The 16,362-nt window shown below is 40.0% G+C and overlaps 1 protein-coding gene across 2 annotated transcripts in view; it reads left to right on the top strand.

The window, feature by feature from the left end:
* Window positions 1-8,344: 8,344 nt before the first annotated feature.
* The window catches only part of NEBL (nebulette), a 182,281-nt gene continuing 174,263 nt past the window's right edge, over window positions 8,345-16,362 (top strand). Inside the window, exons 1-2 of one of the 2 annotated variants that reach the window (XM_081971694.1) lie at window positions 8,345-8,758; window positions 11,047-11,141. In XM_081971694.1, coding sequence (XP_081827820.1) covers window positions 8,690-8,758; window positions 11,047-11,141 — 164 coding nt within the window. In that variant the 5' untranslated portion in view covers window positions 8,345-8,689. The remainder of the gene's footprint in view (window positions 8,759-11,046; window positions 11,142-16,362) is intronic. The other variant, XM_081971695.1, reaches the window with a different exon arrangement.

The following is a 16,362-nucleotide window of genomic DNA, read 5'->3' on the forward strand; positions in this document are numbered from 1 at the left end:
TCAATATGAACTAATATAACAGAACTGACAAGAATATTGATGACAAAGCTTAAAGAATGGTTGTTTTGAACAGTACATTTTAAAAGACTTTTGTATAGGCCCAGAGACACAAAACAATATGGACTTAAGTAGGAAACTGTTCCATGGGCTGATGAAAAAAAAAGTTTATTGCTTGTCAATATAGAGTCCCTAACACGTAAATAGTCGCTCTCACCCACCAGGAAGGGGAATGTTGCTTTGGATCAAGAATGGCCAATGGCAAAAGGTGAGGACTCAATTACAACAGTGTTGGAAGAACTGAAGGACCAGACAGGGCACATACCATTCTGAAGAAAATCTGTCCATGTGATTGCTAAGAGTAAATGGCAATTTGATGGCAGACCATCATTATTTAACAATCTGACCAAAGGGTGACAAATGTGTAGGTCACTATTGACAGGGTCTCCTTCAGGACTGAGTCTGGAAGAACACAGTATGAGAAACTGTGGGAACCAGTTGGAAGAGTTCAATGGGTATAAAAAGAAGCAGTCCAGCTCAAAGGGGCTGTGGGAAGGAATTATTTCCTTCTTTATTTGGCTTGTAAGTATGCCTGGGAAACTACATTTACAATTTTCATATGTTTTCACATTTAAGACGCCTTTCTGAAATCTGTGTGGTTCTTGCTTCTTAAGTTTGCCTGGTGTGTGGGGCTTGAAGAATTCAATTATAAGGCTATCCAAATGCCATGTTTCTTGACCAATAGGGAAATTTGCAGATGGAAGCATGGGTGTACAAAAAAATCTGCATAGTGGGGCACAGCACCATAATCAAAGACCCACCCCTTTAAGCATTGCCAGCACTTCCAGACATAAAGAAGTGGAGTGAATTTGACCACAACATACTCACACTTGTTAAGATGCCACTGTGTTTTAAGAAAGAGCTCTCTTGATCTTTGTTACTTCAAATTATGAATTCAGCTAAGTCAATGATCTGTTGAGTACCAGTGAGTACTTTTTGGTAGTTTCTGTCATTGTTCTCAGTTTTGTTGCTTGCTCTGAGTGAATTGTCACACAGGCTCCTGAAGAGCTGCTATAATGTATTGCTGCATTTCAGAAATGGTCAATTTGTCAATCTACATTTTTCCAGAGTCATCTGCCTTTGGCTTATGGGACAAATGGTACTTACCTTGGAGATGACTTGCTCGTTTGTTTGTTTCTCAGCCTTATCAATTAAAATTTGGGTTCTTTTGCTTCCTTTGGTTTATGACACTTGCTTCAGGTTCCCTCAGACAGATGGCCTGTTAGGATATCAATTCCAACAACTTTGTGTGAGGGGTGTGTATGTGTGTGTGTGTAAGTGTGTGTAAGTGTGTGATAACGAGAGTGAGGGACTTCTAGAAATCAGTGTTACAAGCATCAAAGTATATAGTCCTATGAATAGATGTCACTGGCATTTTAAAGGAATCCATCTTCAGTATATAGTTCAAGGAATTAATGATGCTTTGAATAAGCAAATCTGCTGATAAAAAAAATTGAAAACATCACATTGCACCAAGCAAGATAAACTGATCATCTAACCACAATAAATATTTTATAAATGTAAGTTCAGAATGAATGTTTTTTTGAAGGCTGGATCACTAGCGTAAATTAATTTAAATTATGGGATAAAGAACTAAGTCAACTAGCATGATTGTGTTCTGTATACCTTACTGAAAAATAATAGGCTACATTCTGCATTTTCTTTGATCAAAGTACTTTTTGGCAAAAATAACAAATTAACCACATCATATGGTACATTATATAGTATGCAGACATGAACAATTTGAAAGAGAAATTATCTTTCCCATAGGGTTACTGAATAGAAAGTACTAATTTTGTCTTTAGCTTTCACCTCAGCTGATTTATATGAGTAATAGCAAGCAATTTGTTCTAGCATTGCATCTGATCCCTGGTAACAGCAGTTGTGCTTGCTGGTAAGGCTGAATTTATTACTTACACTATGATTAGCAAATGCAAATACAGAAGTACATATGAAAAAGTATTCATGGTATATCATGAGGTTCAAATGGAAAAATCTTTGGTACCTAAAAAGTAAAGCCCAGAAGTTCAAAGAGGTTCCCCTTATTTCCCGATAAATATGCTTAGGTCAAAAATATTTCAGTTCAGTAGTTGCAGTAATTAAAACAACAACAGTACTAGAAACATTAGACATTTTAATAACTCCAAGTGATTTGAAGAAAAGATGAAACAATGTAATAGGAAGTTTGCAAATAACGTACAACCAATTCAGTCACTTCGTTATCACAAATGGAAATATAGGAGGCAATTTAATCTTCACACTACACAATAACTCCATTGCTTCAGTGACTTGGAAAATTGGGAAATGATTTAAACAGGACAACCTTATGCTTTCTGCCGGACTAATAGGATTTAACGTTAATGCAGTATTTAGATCTGTAGTATTTACAGTAATGTTCTCACATAGCAAATACTAATAATTAAGGTTGCTGCTTTCATATTAGGAAATACACATGTCTCGTGTAACATAGTAATTTTATCTTTAAGGTTTGCTGGTTGAGGAGTCACTGTGCATGATGAAAACTTGTTATGCAAGTGGAATCTAAAATGTATTGCCTGCAAAGAAGGAACTTTAGTCAATTGGTAAAATTCCTTGCTGGATTTTTGGTTTCACGGGAAAAGATATGCTAGTTGAATAGTCACAAAATGGTGGAGTAGCCAGCAAGATAAGAATGAAGGTGTGGAAAATGAGGGAGAATTAGAGAGAACTCTTGCACCTAGCTGACTTTGGTTGATCTTGAAACACTAAGTTGCTTTGAACATAGTCAGTCTGTATATATGAGAGAATCAGAAAATCTTATCACTATAAACCAGGAAATTTAAAAAAAATATCATGGAAGAAGGAGTGCAGTGGCCATATTGTTACTAAGACAATCCATGTCAATTAAATCATTACATAAACTCATATTGAGGAGATCTTTATCTTCGTACCTGTACAATCTCAACATCTGGCCAATCATATCAAAGCTAGAAAGCCAAGCAAAGTCTATACTTGGAAAACTACCAGCTAATCCCAGGGCTATAAGACATTACAAAGTAAAAAAAAAACTTGGCTGGAAAAGAAACAGTGATACACAATTTCCACACTCTTCCTAAGGGAACTGCAAGGATGCATCCATGAAGTCACCAAGAGCAGAGGCAATCTTTACAGTAGTTGTCAAAGTCTTTTACCTTTCTTTTATACTTCTGCAGGAATTTCTGGGTCTCAGCACATCTTTAAAACAGTGCAAACCCTCAAGCCATAAATTAATTTCAAATCAATTCCCATGGAATAAAAAAGTAAATTAAAAATAACTATGCCAGTGTTCGCCATACAGCCCATATTACTGAGGTACAGCATAAGTCAACAGCCAAGTCCAATATACTAATTTAGCAGCATCTGATGAGAAATACTAGGAACTTATACAAAAAGGGCATGTTGCATATAAACACACACAATTCTCTACAGTACATATATATTCTTCAGCTTATGATCATTTGTTTAGTGACCATTAGAAATCACCATGATGAGAGGAGGAGCTGAAGTCGCGATGACACGACTCAATGCTCTGAGATCGCAGTCGACACTTTTGCCACTGGGTGGTCCAAATGGACCTAAACCGTCCTGTAGAGATGATGAACAGGAAGAATACGTCTTGCTGATCTCAGGGACATCGCGAAGTCCCTGATCGATCCAAGAGAAGGTCTTCAAGCCGGTGACAAAAAATCCAGCCATTTGGCTGATGAAGTCGAGGCAGCTCCAAAAGGGAAGGATATGGAAAGAGAAAGTGTTTCCAGCTGGTGAGGAATTTTTACCGTTTTAAAAGTGACTGCCTATAAAAAACTTAAAAATAAATTTAAATTGGAGAACAGAAGAAATAAGCAGTGGAATTAAATTTGGAATGGTTTTTGACAGTGGGTTATCTTTTTTAAAATGCTATCTTCACGGATGGAATTTATGTAAGACTTTTAAAACGAATGGATTAAGCCTTCTTCTATTTTTCTTTTTTTTCATTACTCTTTATAACCTATAGTCTAAAATTCTCCTCTTTCATTACTGTGGGTGTTTTTCTAACTCATTTAAGAATTGGACTTTCTTTTCAACTTGAAATACAAAAAAGACATTAAAAATGCAACATTGTAATAATAACACTGCTACTTCGGAGGCTAGAGCTTTGTGTATTGGAAACGAAACACTTTATTTTCTTTCACTGATTATCTTGGCTTGGCGCTTCAAGATCTTACTGCTTGTATATAGAGAGTGATAAGAAGAAAAGCACACAGATGTTCCTTTGAAGTATTTCTAACCAGAGAAAGGTGAAAATGAAATGATTATTATGAATCGATGCTTAATATTTGTTAAAACCTTCTAAGCTAGAATAGCAGTGTTTATTAGGTGGAGATAATGGCACAATTTCAACAGGAGAAAGAAGTTTTAAGTCTGCAAAAGATATTATCAGAAATACAGAAATTATCAAATACACGTGAGAGGATAGAGAAGAAGTTGGATGATTTAGTGCATTTAACAGCAAAATATGACGGAGAAGTTGAAGATGTTCATCAAATGGATAAAGTGGCGGTTAAAGTCCAAAATATCGAAGAGGAAAATGAATATAAAGAAATTAAAATTGCTGATATTTATGGTGATTGGTTTGTCTCTGCAAATGGAAAGAGTGGAATACTGAAAGATGAATTAAATGGAGGGGAAACCTACCCCAGATGGCAAGATACAGAAGAAGAAAAAATAAAAGAATTTATGGATTTAAAGAGAGAAATCTTATTAGCAATAGTTTTGATAACACCACTGACAATCAAAGACAAGCTGATTAAGGAAACAGAAGAAGGGCATCGAAATTACATGAGAGATTTTATAAGCAAAGAGTTGCTAAGAGAAGTCCCTACAAAGTTTATTAAGGAGATGATTAGAGGACTGGTGCCACAAATAGCAGAAGATATGAGACTGTTTTGCTACTGGAAAGATACAGGTTGATAGATGGAAGAGTATAATTTAAAACTAGTCCAACTTAGTGAAATTTAGTGATAATAGATATAGTGAAATAAATAATTGATAATGATAATAATGTATACAATGTGTAGTTATGATAAGTAATAATTGGATATGAATATTGAATGGTACCCATGAAAGGAAGATTAGAAATTCTTTTGGATTATATATAAAGGTTAATAAAAAAGAACTAAGTTAGATATAGTTAAGTTTTGAATATTTGGGGGGAAATGTTATGATACAGGATATAGTTAAATAAAGGAGGGATAATAATAACGTATATATAGGTATGGGTACAACATACGGAAATTGGATGTAAATTGTAAATAATGATTTGGAAAGAAGGATTAGAAAATTTTGTTATTGAATATTATGGATGTTTAGCTAGAATAGGATATAAAGATTCAGTGTTATTGGAGGATTTTAGAAATAGTAAATGAAATGCCAGTATGTGGTTATGTATTAAATCTTGGTATATTCTATGATGAAGGACGTTTAAACAATTATAGTCAAATGAAAATGGAGGTATGATGATGGTAACATGTATAAATATCTGAGTTAAAATACTTGAGTTAATATGAAATATGTTTGTTGACTGTGGAAGAGATGCACGTAAGCTTTTTTGTAACCAACTGATACACTTTCTACAGTATGTAAAGGAGGATATGTTGAAAACTAAAAATAATTTTAAAAAAAGAAAAAGAAATCACAATGATGTTGAAAAAAGTGACTTGTGACTGGTCCTCTCAGTTGTGACCATTACAGCATCTGTGTGCTCAAATGATCAAAATTTGGGTGCTTGGCATTTGACATACATTTACAAAGGATGCATCCTGGGGTCATGTGATCATAATCTCAGCCAGCTTCCAACATGCAAAGTCATTGGGGAAACTAGATTCACTGAACAATCCCAGGACTTAGTTGCATGGCAATGTGTAGTAGTGAAAATGAAGTTGATCTTGATTTCATGCTATTTATGCTATAGGTTCCTGAAAGGTCTCATTATATTCCGTGTTTTAAGTGTTATCAGCTGGAGCCAGCAATCATTTCCCTGACTGGGATCACAGGCAGCAGAGCATAGACGCAAATATATCATGTAAAAATATGCCAGCATATTTTTGGTCTATTTTAAAACATTTTGTGCAGTTTAAGCAGCACTTAGCATATCCAGCAAATTAATGCATTGATTTGCTTTCCTGCCTAAATTTGCTAGGATATTCACCTACTGCCATTCAATGACATTTTGGTAATATGGACCTAGAAGTCCTGGGATCTGCAAATGAAGATTTGTGATTGCATAGAGCTGAGTTGCTCCAAATAAATGAGATCATGAGGAAGCTTGGTGTTGTGACTTGCCAGCTGCCAACGGAGCTGGTGGCAGACTAGAACTATGAAGAGGTTGGGAAAGAACTTGGGCCAGTTCTGGAGTCTGGGGAAGGTTCTGATGGATGCTCTGCATCAAACATAGAGATACAGCCAGGGCCGTCCGACATTTTCCAGCCACTGGAGAGGCAGCTTCATTTGGAGGCAGATATGAGTGAGGAGAAAGAACAGCTGGGGCTTCTTCCAGATGCACACAGCTATTAGGAGAAGTGAATAATGGAGGACAAGGAGTCGGCTTGGGAAACAAAGCACACGTGGGCACTGAATGGCCATTCCCTGGCTGGGGAATAAATAGAAGAAAAGGAGAGTGGTTGTCGTAGGAGACAACAGTTCTAATTTCTGAAGATTTGTTTCATTGTGTTTTGTGCCTCAGAGACCGCTTGCCAGAACTTAATTTGCGGCTGGCAAGAAACTGATAAGGTCTGTTACTGCAGTTAACTCTTTGAAGGACTATTGCCTGGACTTTTCTGTGGGTGAATGCAATTAATTCACAAAGGTAAATAAAGACGGGGTTTTCATGATAAGGAGTCTTTTTCTTGCGTCTGCTAAGACTGGGTTGGAACACTTGGATTGAAGCTCTGAGGGCATTTTGCTATGTCTCTGTGCTGAGAAAATCAGGGGAAGCTGCACAGGAGCTAGAGTGATGCCTTAACAGGAAGTGGGTTGGACAAAGCCCATAAAGCCCAGAATAGAAAGTCAGAGTTATTGGAAACAATAGCTCAGTGATGGCAAACCTATGGCACGTGTGCCACAGGTGGCACGTGGAGCCATTTGTCAGGGCACGCGAGGCACTGCCCTGTCAGCAGGCCAGCACGCATGTGCGTGCTGGCCAGCTGAGTTCACTCTTTTTTAAAGCCATTTTTCGCCCTCCCCAGGCTCCAGAGGCTTTATAGGAGCCTGGGGAGGGCGAAAAGAGCCTCTCCCGCCTCCCCCGGAGGCCCTCCGGAGGCTTCATGAGCTTCCCTGAAGCCTTCGGAACACTTAAAACGACCATTTGAGCAAACCGGAAGAGGGCGTCCGGGGTGGGGCGGGTGGGGAAGGCTGTTTTCGCCCACCAGGCTCCTTTAAAGCCTCTGGAGCCTGGGGAGGGCGAAAAAAGCATGTAAAAATGGAGGGGTCGCACCTGTAATGCGCGCATGCGCACTGGGGGGTCGTGCATTGCATTATGGGTGTGGCACGCCCGCACCCCCCCGCGCTCCCCCCCACTTATGGCACACGAGCCAAAAAAGTTTCGCCATCGCTTCAATAGCTGTTTCTCATGTCCATGAATTCAGTGACTATACTCTTTATGTAAAATTGCAGGCTACTTGGAAAAAAAAACAGCCCTTAGATTTTGTAGGTTAATCAATGCCCTTTACTTCTTCCAATTCTGGGGCAGATTGAACATAAAGTTCACGATTTATTTGCCCAATCATTTTGAACTATATGCTGATTTGCTCATTCTGATGCTTCTATGTTTTGGGATAATTTATAACCGATTTTTCATTCAGCAGCTCAAGATGGCTTTTATAGCCCTCCCATTTTTCCTCACACCACTGCCCTCTGTATTGGGTTGAGCTGAGAGAGAACTTGCCCAAAATCAGCATGAACATCCATCCTCTTAAAGCTGATTTCTCTGAGCCAATCCAATCCCTTCACCACTACATATTTGTTTCCTTATCTTTCTATACTATACAGTACCTCATTCTGGGGCTTATGTCTATTGACTGATGATTATGTTTATTGTAAGCAGTTATCCCAATACTTTTCATGCTTCTAGCATGAAGTGCGAACAATGGCTGTATTTTTATAAAGAGTGAATGGCTTACTTTGCATGTTGTTGCCTTTCACAATGTATTTGTGCCCCCTCCCAAGAATAAAACTTTATCTTAAAAAAAGGCACACTTTCTCTTGCTGGCACCCACTTACCTGCCAGGCTAGGCCCCATGACTCCTTACTTGGAGGCCTGGAGAAGGGAGGCGCCCGACTTGAGCGCCCGACCCTTCAGTGCGGAACTCACTTTGCGGGGGAGCCGAGCGCGCAGGCACGAGGCGGAGGCTGGCGCAGGCGGCTCCAGGCAGAAGTTCCCCTCCCACTCGCTCGCACATGCTGCCGAGCCGCCGCCGCCGCCGCCGCCAGCTGGAAGAGCCGCGCATTCTCGGCCGCTGACCTTCCACTTAGTCCGCAGGCTGCCCCCGGCAAGTCACCTTCGCTTGCGGCGGGCAAGGCATGCCCCTGATCTCCTGGGCGGCCCTTTCCGCCAGGACGCATAGCGGGAAGGCTGACCATGAACCCTCAATGCGCCCGCTGTGGCAAAGTCGTCTACCCGACCGAGAAAGTCAACTGCCTGGATAAGGTGTGCGCGCGCGCCAGGTGGCCGGGCCAGCTGCTGCTTGGGGCGAGGGGTGGCCGGGAAAGGTGGAAGGGAACCCAGCGGACATGCGGGAGGAGGGATGGGCGAGGGACTGCTTCGGGATGGCTTCGTTCCCATCCCTCTGCCTCCGGCATCGTCTCGGATTTTACGTGTGCAGAAGTAGAAGGACTCCAAACTGGGACATTTTGGAGGCCCTCGTTTCTTTTTGAGGGGGAGCATTCTTTGGGGTGGGCGACGTTGAACTTAAGAGGAATGTCATTTGCAATTATGTGCAGAGGCTGGGAAGAGCCTTTCCTACCGGACGCCTGTCACCTGTCTTAGGTGGCAGCTCCCGCCACTGCCATTTCACCCCCCCCTCCCGATGTCAGCCGTGCAGTTTATGCGCGGGCAAAAGTATTGGTTTCGAGCTCCCCAAAGAGAACCGAGGGGTGGGAAGGGAAGAGGTGGTCTAGCCTCGTGGTTGCGCGGCGGTTCCGGGAAGGGCGGATGGAGAGAGAGAGAGAAGCCTGCGCGCCTTTCGGGCCAGAAGGCTCGCGAGGAGGTCCGGTGCTGAAGAGCACGGCGCGGGCTTGGCTTTTGGGAACTGGGCTGCGGCGGGAGCGGGGATGAGCGGAAGCGCTGAAGGCGGCAGAGCAAGCCGACGAGCAAGCCGCCTGGGCAACCCCTGCGCCTCCCCCCCCCCCCCCCAGTATCGCAGTGGCGCTGGCTTCAGTAATGAACTTGTCACCCTGCGGCTGACGCATTGCTAGCCCTGCCTGCGGGTGGAGGGGAAGGACTGTGCCGAGCTTCCCTGCTAGGCTCCAAAGGGTCTCCTTAAGGCCCTTCATCCCCCAAACCGGCTCGTCTGGATAGGCTTCAGAGGGAGTGAGGAGACAAGGCCTCCTCCCCTTCTTCCACGCGAACGCCGTGGGACTGCCCCCCCCCGACCTCCCCAAGTCCTAAAGGTGAGTCCCTCATCTGGGACTCGAACTGCTTCCTCGCCTCCAGCGCTGCAATGCAGAAGGGGCTTCTTCGGCGGCAGCTGTTACGTAACGCCGCCCGCCCGCCGGCTTCTGTGGGCAAAGCTTCGCGAGGGGGCAAGGAATACATCACCTCCCGAGCCTTCCCTTCTCGGCGAAATGATTTCTACTTAGCCCGCTGGGGATCACAAAAGTGCGATTGTCTGAAGGAAACCGCAAATAGTGAGGTTGTGACAAAGATGCCTCCGCCCCCGCCCCCCCAACGAGGAATAAACATATTTTTGGTCGGCATTAGGGTGGGTTTCTGTAAATACACACTTAAGTGGGTGGCGTTGATGTTTTCAGTTTGGGATGGGCCTTGAGAAATTATGCATTTTAATCTCATGTCCCTTCTGTTACTCAAAATAACAGGGACAATGTTTTCTGGAATAAGGGAGAAAAACAACCCTTAAAGTCAAACTACATATAATAATGATGTGGGATAGGCTATGAAAGAAGGATGTGATGTAGTAAAGGGATAATGTGATGTTTTTTAATTTTTTTAGTAAGATATCTGTCACACTGGGCTTGACTAATGTAGTAGCAAAATGCTCAGTCAGTAGACAATATTTAAGAAGGCAGATTAAAGACACGAAGAACTGATAGTTACAAGATTAAAGGCGTACTATTATTTTGGGAGGACACTTTATATCTCTGGCCACTTTCAAGAAACTGTACAGGAAGTTTTAATAAGCAAAATGAAATAGTGGTATTTGGGTCAATTTAATCCTGGCCTTCACAAAATATTTCCTTCTTTCTGTAAATACATTGGAGCAAGAACACAGAAGGAGCCAGTGAAAAAACAATGCGTCGGGATTGTCTGTTAGAAGCAAAACTTCAGTCCATGATGACTTTGTTGACTTCAGTTCACAAATGCTCCAAATATTTGAAAATGCTTTGCAACATTATCACAAGCTACTGTATGTCAACAGCAACATGAATGAAAATGCTGCAGGAGAATGAGTAGCATTTGTAAATTGTAAATCAGCAAAAGAAGTAAATTCTCTATAGTTGCGAAGTACCAGGGGAAGAATTCTAGGACCCAGTCCAAGCAGGATGACCAGGCGATTTATTCTGTAATAGGGTGGTTTGCCACACTTTGAAATCATATACATTTAAAGCCCCTATTTTGTAAAACCATTAAATCTAGATTCCAAAATTACTCAGTTATAGCCCTGAAAACTAATAGATCTTAAAAGGAGCACCTCCCCTCATTGCATAAATGCTATATTGGCAATGATACCACTTATAACCATGCAAATTTTCTTCCAGTACTGGCACAAGGGATGTTTCCATTGTGAGGTCTGCAAAATGGCTCTAAATATGAACAACTACAAAGGATATGAAAAGAAGCCTTACTGCAATGCGTAAGTGTTAAAATGTTAACTCAAAGAAATGTACTCATACATACTCATTAGCTCAGGTGGCAAAACTATGTGATTTTGAAAAAAAGAGAAGCAAGGTGAAGGCTAATTACTTCTTGAATGGGATGTAATCAGAAATCTCAGGGCTATAGGCTAGGTGGAAAAGTAAAAAAATAAATCCACAAAATGGGCAAGACAAACCACTTCCATATTGTTGTCAATATCTACATGTATGTGTTAATGAAGTCACTGGCAGTCCAAGATTTTGCCTTGCATGTACTGACAGGATAGATATTGGCTTTGACAGATATATATTCAAAAGGCAACTTCTCAAATTACTACTAGTTCAATCTCCGTGAAGCTCTTTAGTGTGAAGTTTTTTAGTACAGGAAAGCCTGTTTTGATGACCTTCAAACTCAGAAGGATTGACTACTAAAAACTCATACAAGATCATTCTCAAGAGTTTTAATGGCTCCGTTAGAATGAAATTGTATAAAATTTCTTAATCAATGAAGAGTTTCCACTCATGGTTTTGGAGCCAATACTATCAAAAGGTTAGTAGATATGTTTTATGAAATATTTTAATGAAATATATGTTATACACACACACACACACACACACACACCTTATATATATATCATACATATACATATACATATACATATAATCAGGGCCGGATTTTCCTATAGGCTAACTAGGCTTCAGCCTAGGGCCTCGAGATCAAGAGGGGCCTTTTATTTTTATTTATTATCCGTGCCACATTTTTTATAAAGGTTAGTACCAATTACAACATGTTTCATTTAATATATTGATATATATATCACAGTAATGATGTATTTTATTATCTCTCATGTAATTTACAAACTTAAAAATGGGAGGTGAAAGGGCCCCATAAGTGGAGTAGCCTAGGGCCTCTTTTCATCTAAATCCGGCCCTGCATATAATACACACACACACACACACACACACACACACACAGCATATATATAAATTAAAACAAAATTAAAATCATTTGTTTTCTATATTACTATATTGTTAGTATATCCAGGATGATCATGTTTAAAAATAAATTTTCGGGGAAAACCAGTTTTCCTTTCAGGTAGGTAAAAAAGATAAAAGAGTCTTACTCTGTTAATCATTGCTGACTATGGAGATACTGGTGCTCATCTTCATTTCAAGGCCATTGAGCCAGGGCTGTCTGAAGACATTTCTGTGGTCATGTGGCCAGGATGATGTCATGGAGTGCTGCTACCTTCCCCGCAAAGTGGTAGCTATTTATCTGCTTACATTTGCATGATTTTAAATTGCTAGCTTGGCAGGACAGGAACTCACCTCTTCACGTGGCACTTGGGTCTCGAATTTGGGTTACTGGCTTTCCAGTCAACACACACAAACACACACACACACACACAGTGTATGTGTATGTATGTATGTATGTGTGTGTGTGTATGTGTGTGTATGTATGTATGTGTATATATATATATATATATATATGTGTGTGTGTGTGTGTGTGTGTGTGTGTGTGTGTATATATATATATATGTTATATTTGTACTGATAAATAAATATATATATGTATTTGTGTTACAACCCATGGTATGCCTAAATATGGGAGGAAGGTCACTACTTCCTCTTTCTGTCCTTCGGCTTATCACAGAAGACCATGCAGGCAGAAGACTCCTGCCTAAGATATATACGGCCCAGGTTCGAATCCCAGTAAGGGTATGGCTAGCTGATGAGAGCTAATTAGCTCGAAATAGATCTATACTAGTCTCCCTTTATTTATTTATCAGTACAAATGCAACACACACACACACACACATACATACACACACACACACATATTTGCATTTATATCTCCCTTTTTTCTGAGTGTTCAGATTTGTTTGAGGAATGTCAGAAGGGTGTCTGAGGGAAGAGTAGATTCAAATACTTAGCATCTGAAAGTAAGACAAGAACAGGAGTGCAAATTTTACAATGAATAGTGAATAAATGTGAATTAAGGACAGTTCTTCTGACTGTGAGAGCTATTAAGCAATGAAACAGTTTATCTCCTGAAGTTGTGGGTGCTTTTCAGTTGGATTTAAAAAAAAGATTGGATAACCATTTGTCCAGAATGATATAAGGATTATGACTGTGATTTGCAATAATTTTTAGGCACCATATAAAATGTCCAATAATTTACTTTAAATTCCAAAATAATTAATCATAATTAGATCCAATGCAATATATCTGTATTCAATGCAAAATACATATGCAATCATGTTAGGAGCAATTCTAATATACTGCCCACCTAGATTAAAAATAAGCACTCTCCAGGAATAAATTATGATTTTTCTAGTGAACATTTTATTGCCTTCAGTATAACCTAAATGCTTTCAGTTTGATAATGGACTCCTTAATTGGATATTTTTAAAATCCATTTCTGCATACTGGTAATGGAACACTTTCATTTTAATCTATTCCTTGTGGTTCCTCAAAGCTCCTTTTTGAACACATGGAATATTAAAATGTTTGACTTGGGATGTGTGCCCAATACATCTAGTTTAGTATGCATGGTGTTTGTTTGCCTTTCAGAAAACAGAGTTCCCTTTTGATTTCTGAAAAGGGCAAGTTGCCTTTTGCTGCTTGCAATTTATTTACCTGCTCTTGTTTTTCATCTTGTTGGTCAAACAAAATTAGGTTGCTTTCCATAGTTTATTTTTAAAAAATCTTCCTTCTAATGTTAGCAGGATACTAGAACTCCTATTGAGGCAACAGGCAACTGAGTTGTGGGTAATGAACGTTGAATAACAGAATAACAGAGTTGGAAAGGAGCGTGCTCATGCAGGAAAACCCTACACCATTTCAGACAAATGGTTGTCCAATCTCTTCTTAAAAACTCCCAGTGTTGGAGCACCCACAAGTTCTGGAGGCAATGAATGCCTTTCTACAACTGGCCTACTCTTTGGTAAAACAACATTGATTAAAAAAAAGTGCAAGAAATTTCATTTGCTTGCAAGCAAGAACTGGTGGGCCCATAAAATAGAGAAAGTGAAGAATGAAGAAACTAAATTGCTTTTGGACTTTAGAATTCAAACAGACAGCACCTGCCACATAATACCCCAGACTTAATAGTTGTTAATAAGAAAGATGAAGAAGTCTGGATAGCAGACATGGCAGAACCTGGAGGCAGCAGAATAGAAGAGAAAGAACTGGAGAAGATAACACAATACAAAGACCAAGAAATAGAATAATTGTAGAAAAAGAAAACAAAAGTAGTACCAAGAAGCACTTAAATGGAATCCCAAAACACCTGGAATAGCAGTTGAATACCATAAGCATTAATAAAGTAACAATCAGCCAGTTGCAAAAGATAGCTTTACTTGGAATAGCTTACATTCTGCAATCATACCTCTAATACAGGGGTGTCAAACTCAAGATCCGTGGCCCGCATCCGTCTGCAAGGTGCTTAGATCTGGCCTGCAAGACCGCCATGGAAACAGTGAATGACCGGCCCATGGTGCCCCTGCCAGCGAAAATGGAGCTTGGGAGGGCAGTACGTGGCCTTCCCAAGCTCTGTTTTCGCTGGCAGATGGTTGCAAGAGAGCTGTAGTCAGAAACAGGGAGACTGTTTTTGCTGGCAGAGTGCTCCTGCCACCACAAGTGCTACGACACAAGTGATGTCGAACTGGCCATGCTTACCCCGATCCCCGAGGTCAAACACAACCCTGATGCAGCCCTCAATGAAATCGAGTTTGACACCCCTGCTCTAATACACATCTGGCTATCCCAGGCCATAGAAAAAACTGGATAAGTGGATAAAAATGCCAAATCCATTCTAAACATTCTAAATCTGGCTCAAAAAATAGTAACTATAGAAGGGACCTTAGAGTTGTAGTGGATGATCATTTAAACATGAGCCAGCAATGTGCAGCTGAATAATAATAAAAAAAAACTAATGCAATCCTTGGTTGTATAAATGAGGCATAGAATCAAAATCATGTGATGTAGTAAGACCAGAACTGGAATACTACATCTAGTTTTGGTCACATTACAAAAAAAGATGTTGAAACTTTGGAAAAAATGAAAAGAAGAAATACTAAGATAATTAAGGGCCAGGAGACAAAAACATATGAAGAACAGTTGCAGGAATTGTGTATTCCAGTCTAGTGATAAGAAAGGCTAGGAGTGACAGGACTAAGAGTGAGTATTCTGGTATTTGAGGGGTTGCCAGAAAGAAGAGGGGATCAATTTTATTTTTCAAAGCACCAGAGAGCAGGACAAGAAACAATGGATGAAAATTAATGAAGGAGAGAAGCAACCTGGAACTAACGAGAAACTTCCTAACTGTGAGGACAATTAACCAGTGGAATAGCTTGCCTTCAGAAGTTGTAGGTGCTTCATCACTGGCAGTTTTTAAGAAAAGACTGGACAGTCACTTGCCTTAAATGGTATAGGATCTCTTGCTTGAACAGGGGGTTGGACTAGAAGATCTCCAAGCTCTATTCTGATTAAAGATTAAAGAAGAGATCTGGCTGTGTGACAAATCAATCTAGCTGTGATTGACAACATCACCATCAGTTATAAAAGGCACATTTACTTGGAACAACTTAGATTATGTAATGGTACCTTTAATACCATCAAATGTAACATCTGCCTTGGGATAAACATCAACATCTCAGGTTCTTGGGAAAGACTCAGTAGGTAGATAAAAATGCCAAATGCAATCTGAACATTTGGTGATGAACCACAATAACAAGAGATGCATCTTTAGGCATTAAAATATTACCTACTACCTGAAAAAGTTTTACAATTCTTTACCAAACCAAAGGCAAAATGATTAATTTTCAAGTAGTAGCTTGAATTTCTTTATTGGGCTTGGTTTTAATATTCCTTATACTTCTAAATTTTAATACTCTAATTATTGCAGAGAGCAAAGCCTCCTTGCTTGAAGAGGGATTTTAATACATATGTTACTTACATATTTAATACTGAATGCTTTACTTATTCATGTGGCTGATATGAGCCTCTTATAAAATTGCTGTTTCAAAAGTGAGCATTTTCAGAAATGTGTATATAGAATCTGCATCACACAGGGGATGTTTGCTCCTGGGCTCCTGTGAGCACATGAGACTGTAAAACTTGCATTATTATTCACTGGTTCCTATATTAAGGGGTGTCCTTAAGGCTCGTGTGTGTGTGTGTGTTTGATATTAACTACGTTAGAAAAAGATGAATGGT

This window comes from Natrix helvetica (genome assembly GCF_964273705.1).
Source record: "Natrix helvetica genome assembly, chromosome: Z".
NCBI classification, from domain to species: domain Eukaryota; kingdom Metazoa; phylum Chordata; class Lepidosauria; order Squamata; family Natricidae; genus Natrix; species Natrix helvetica.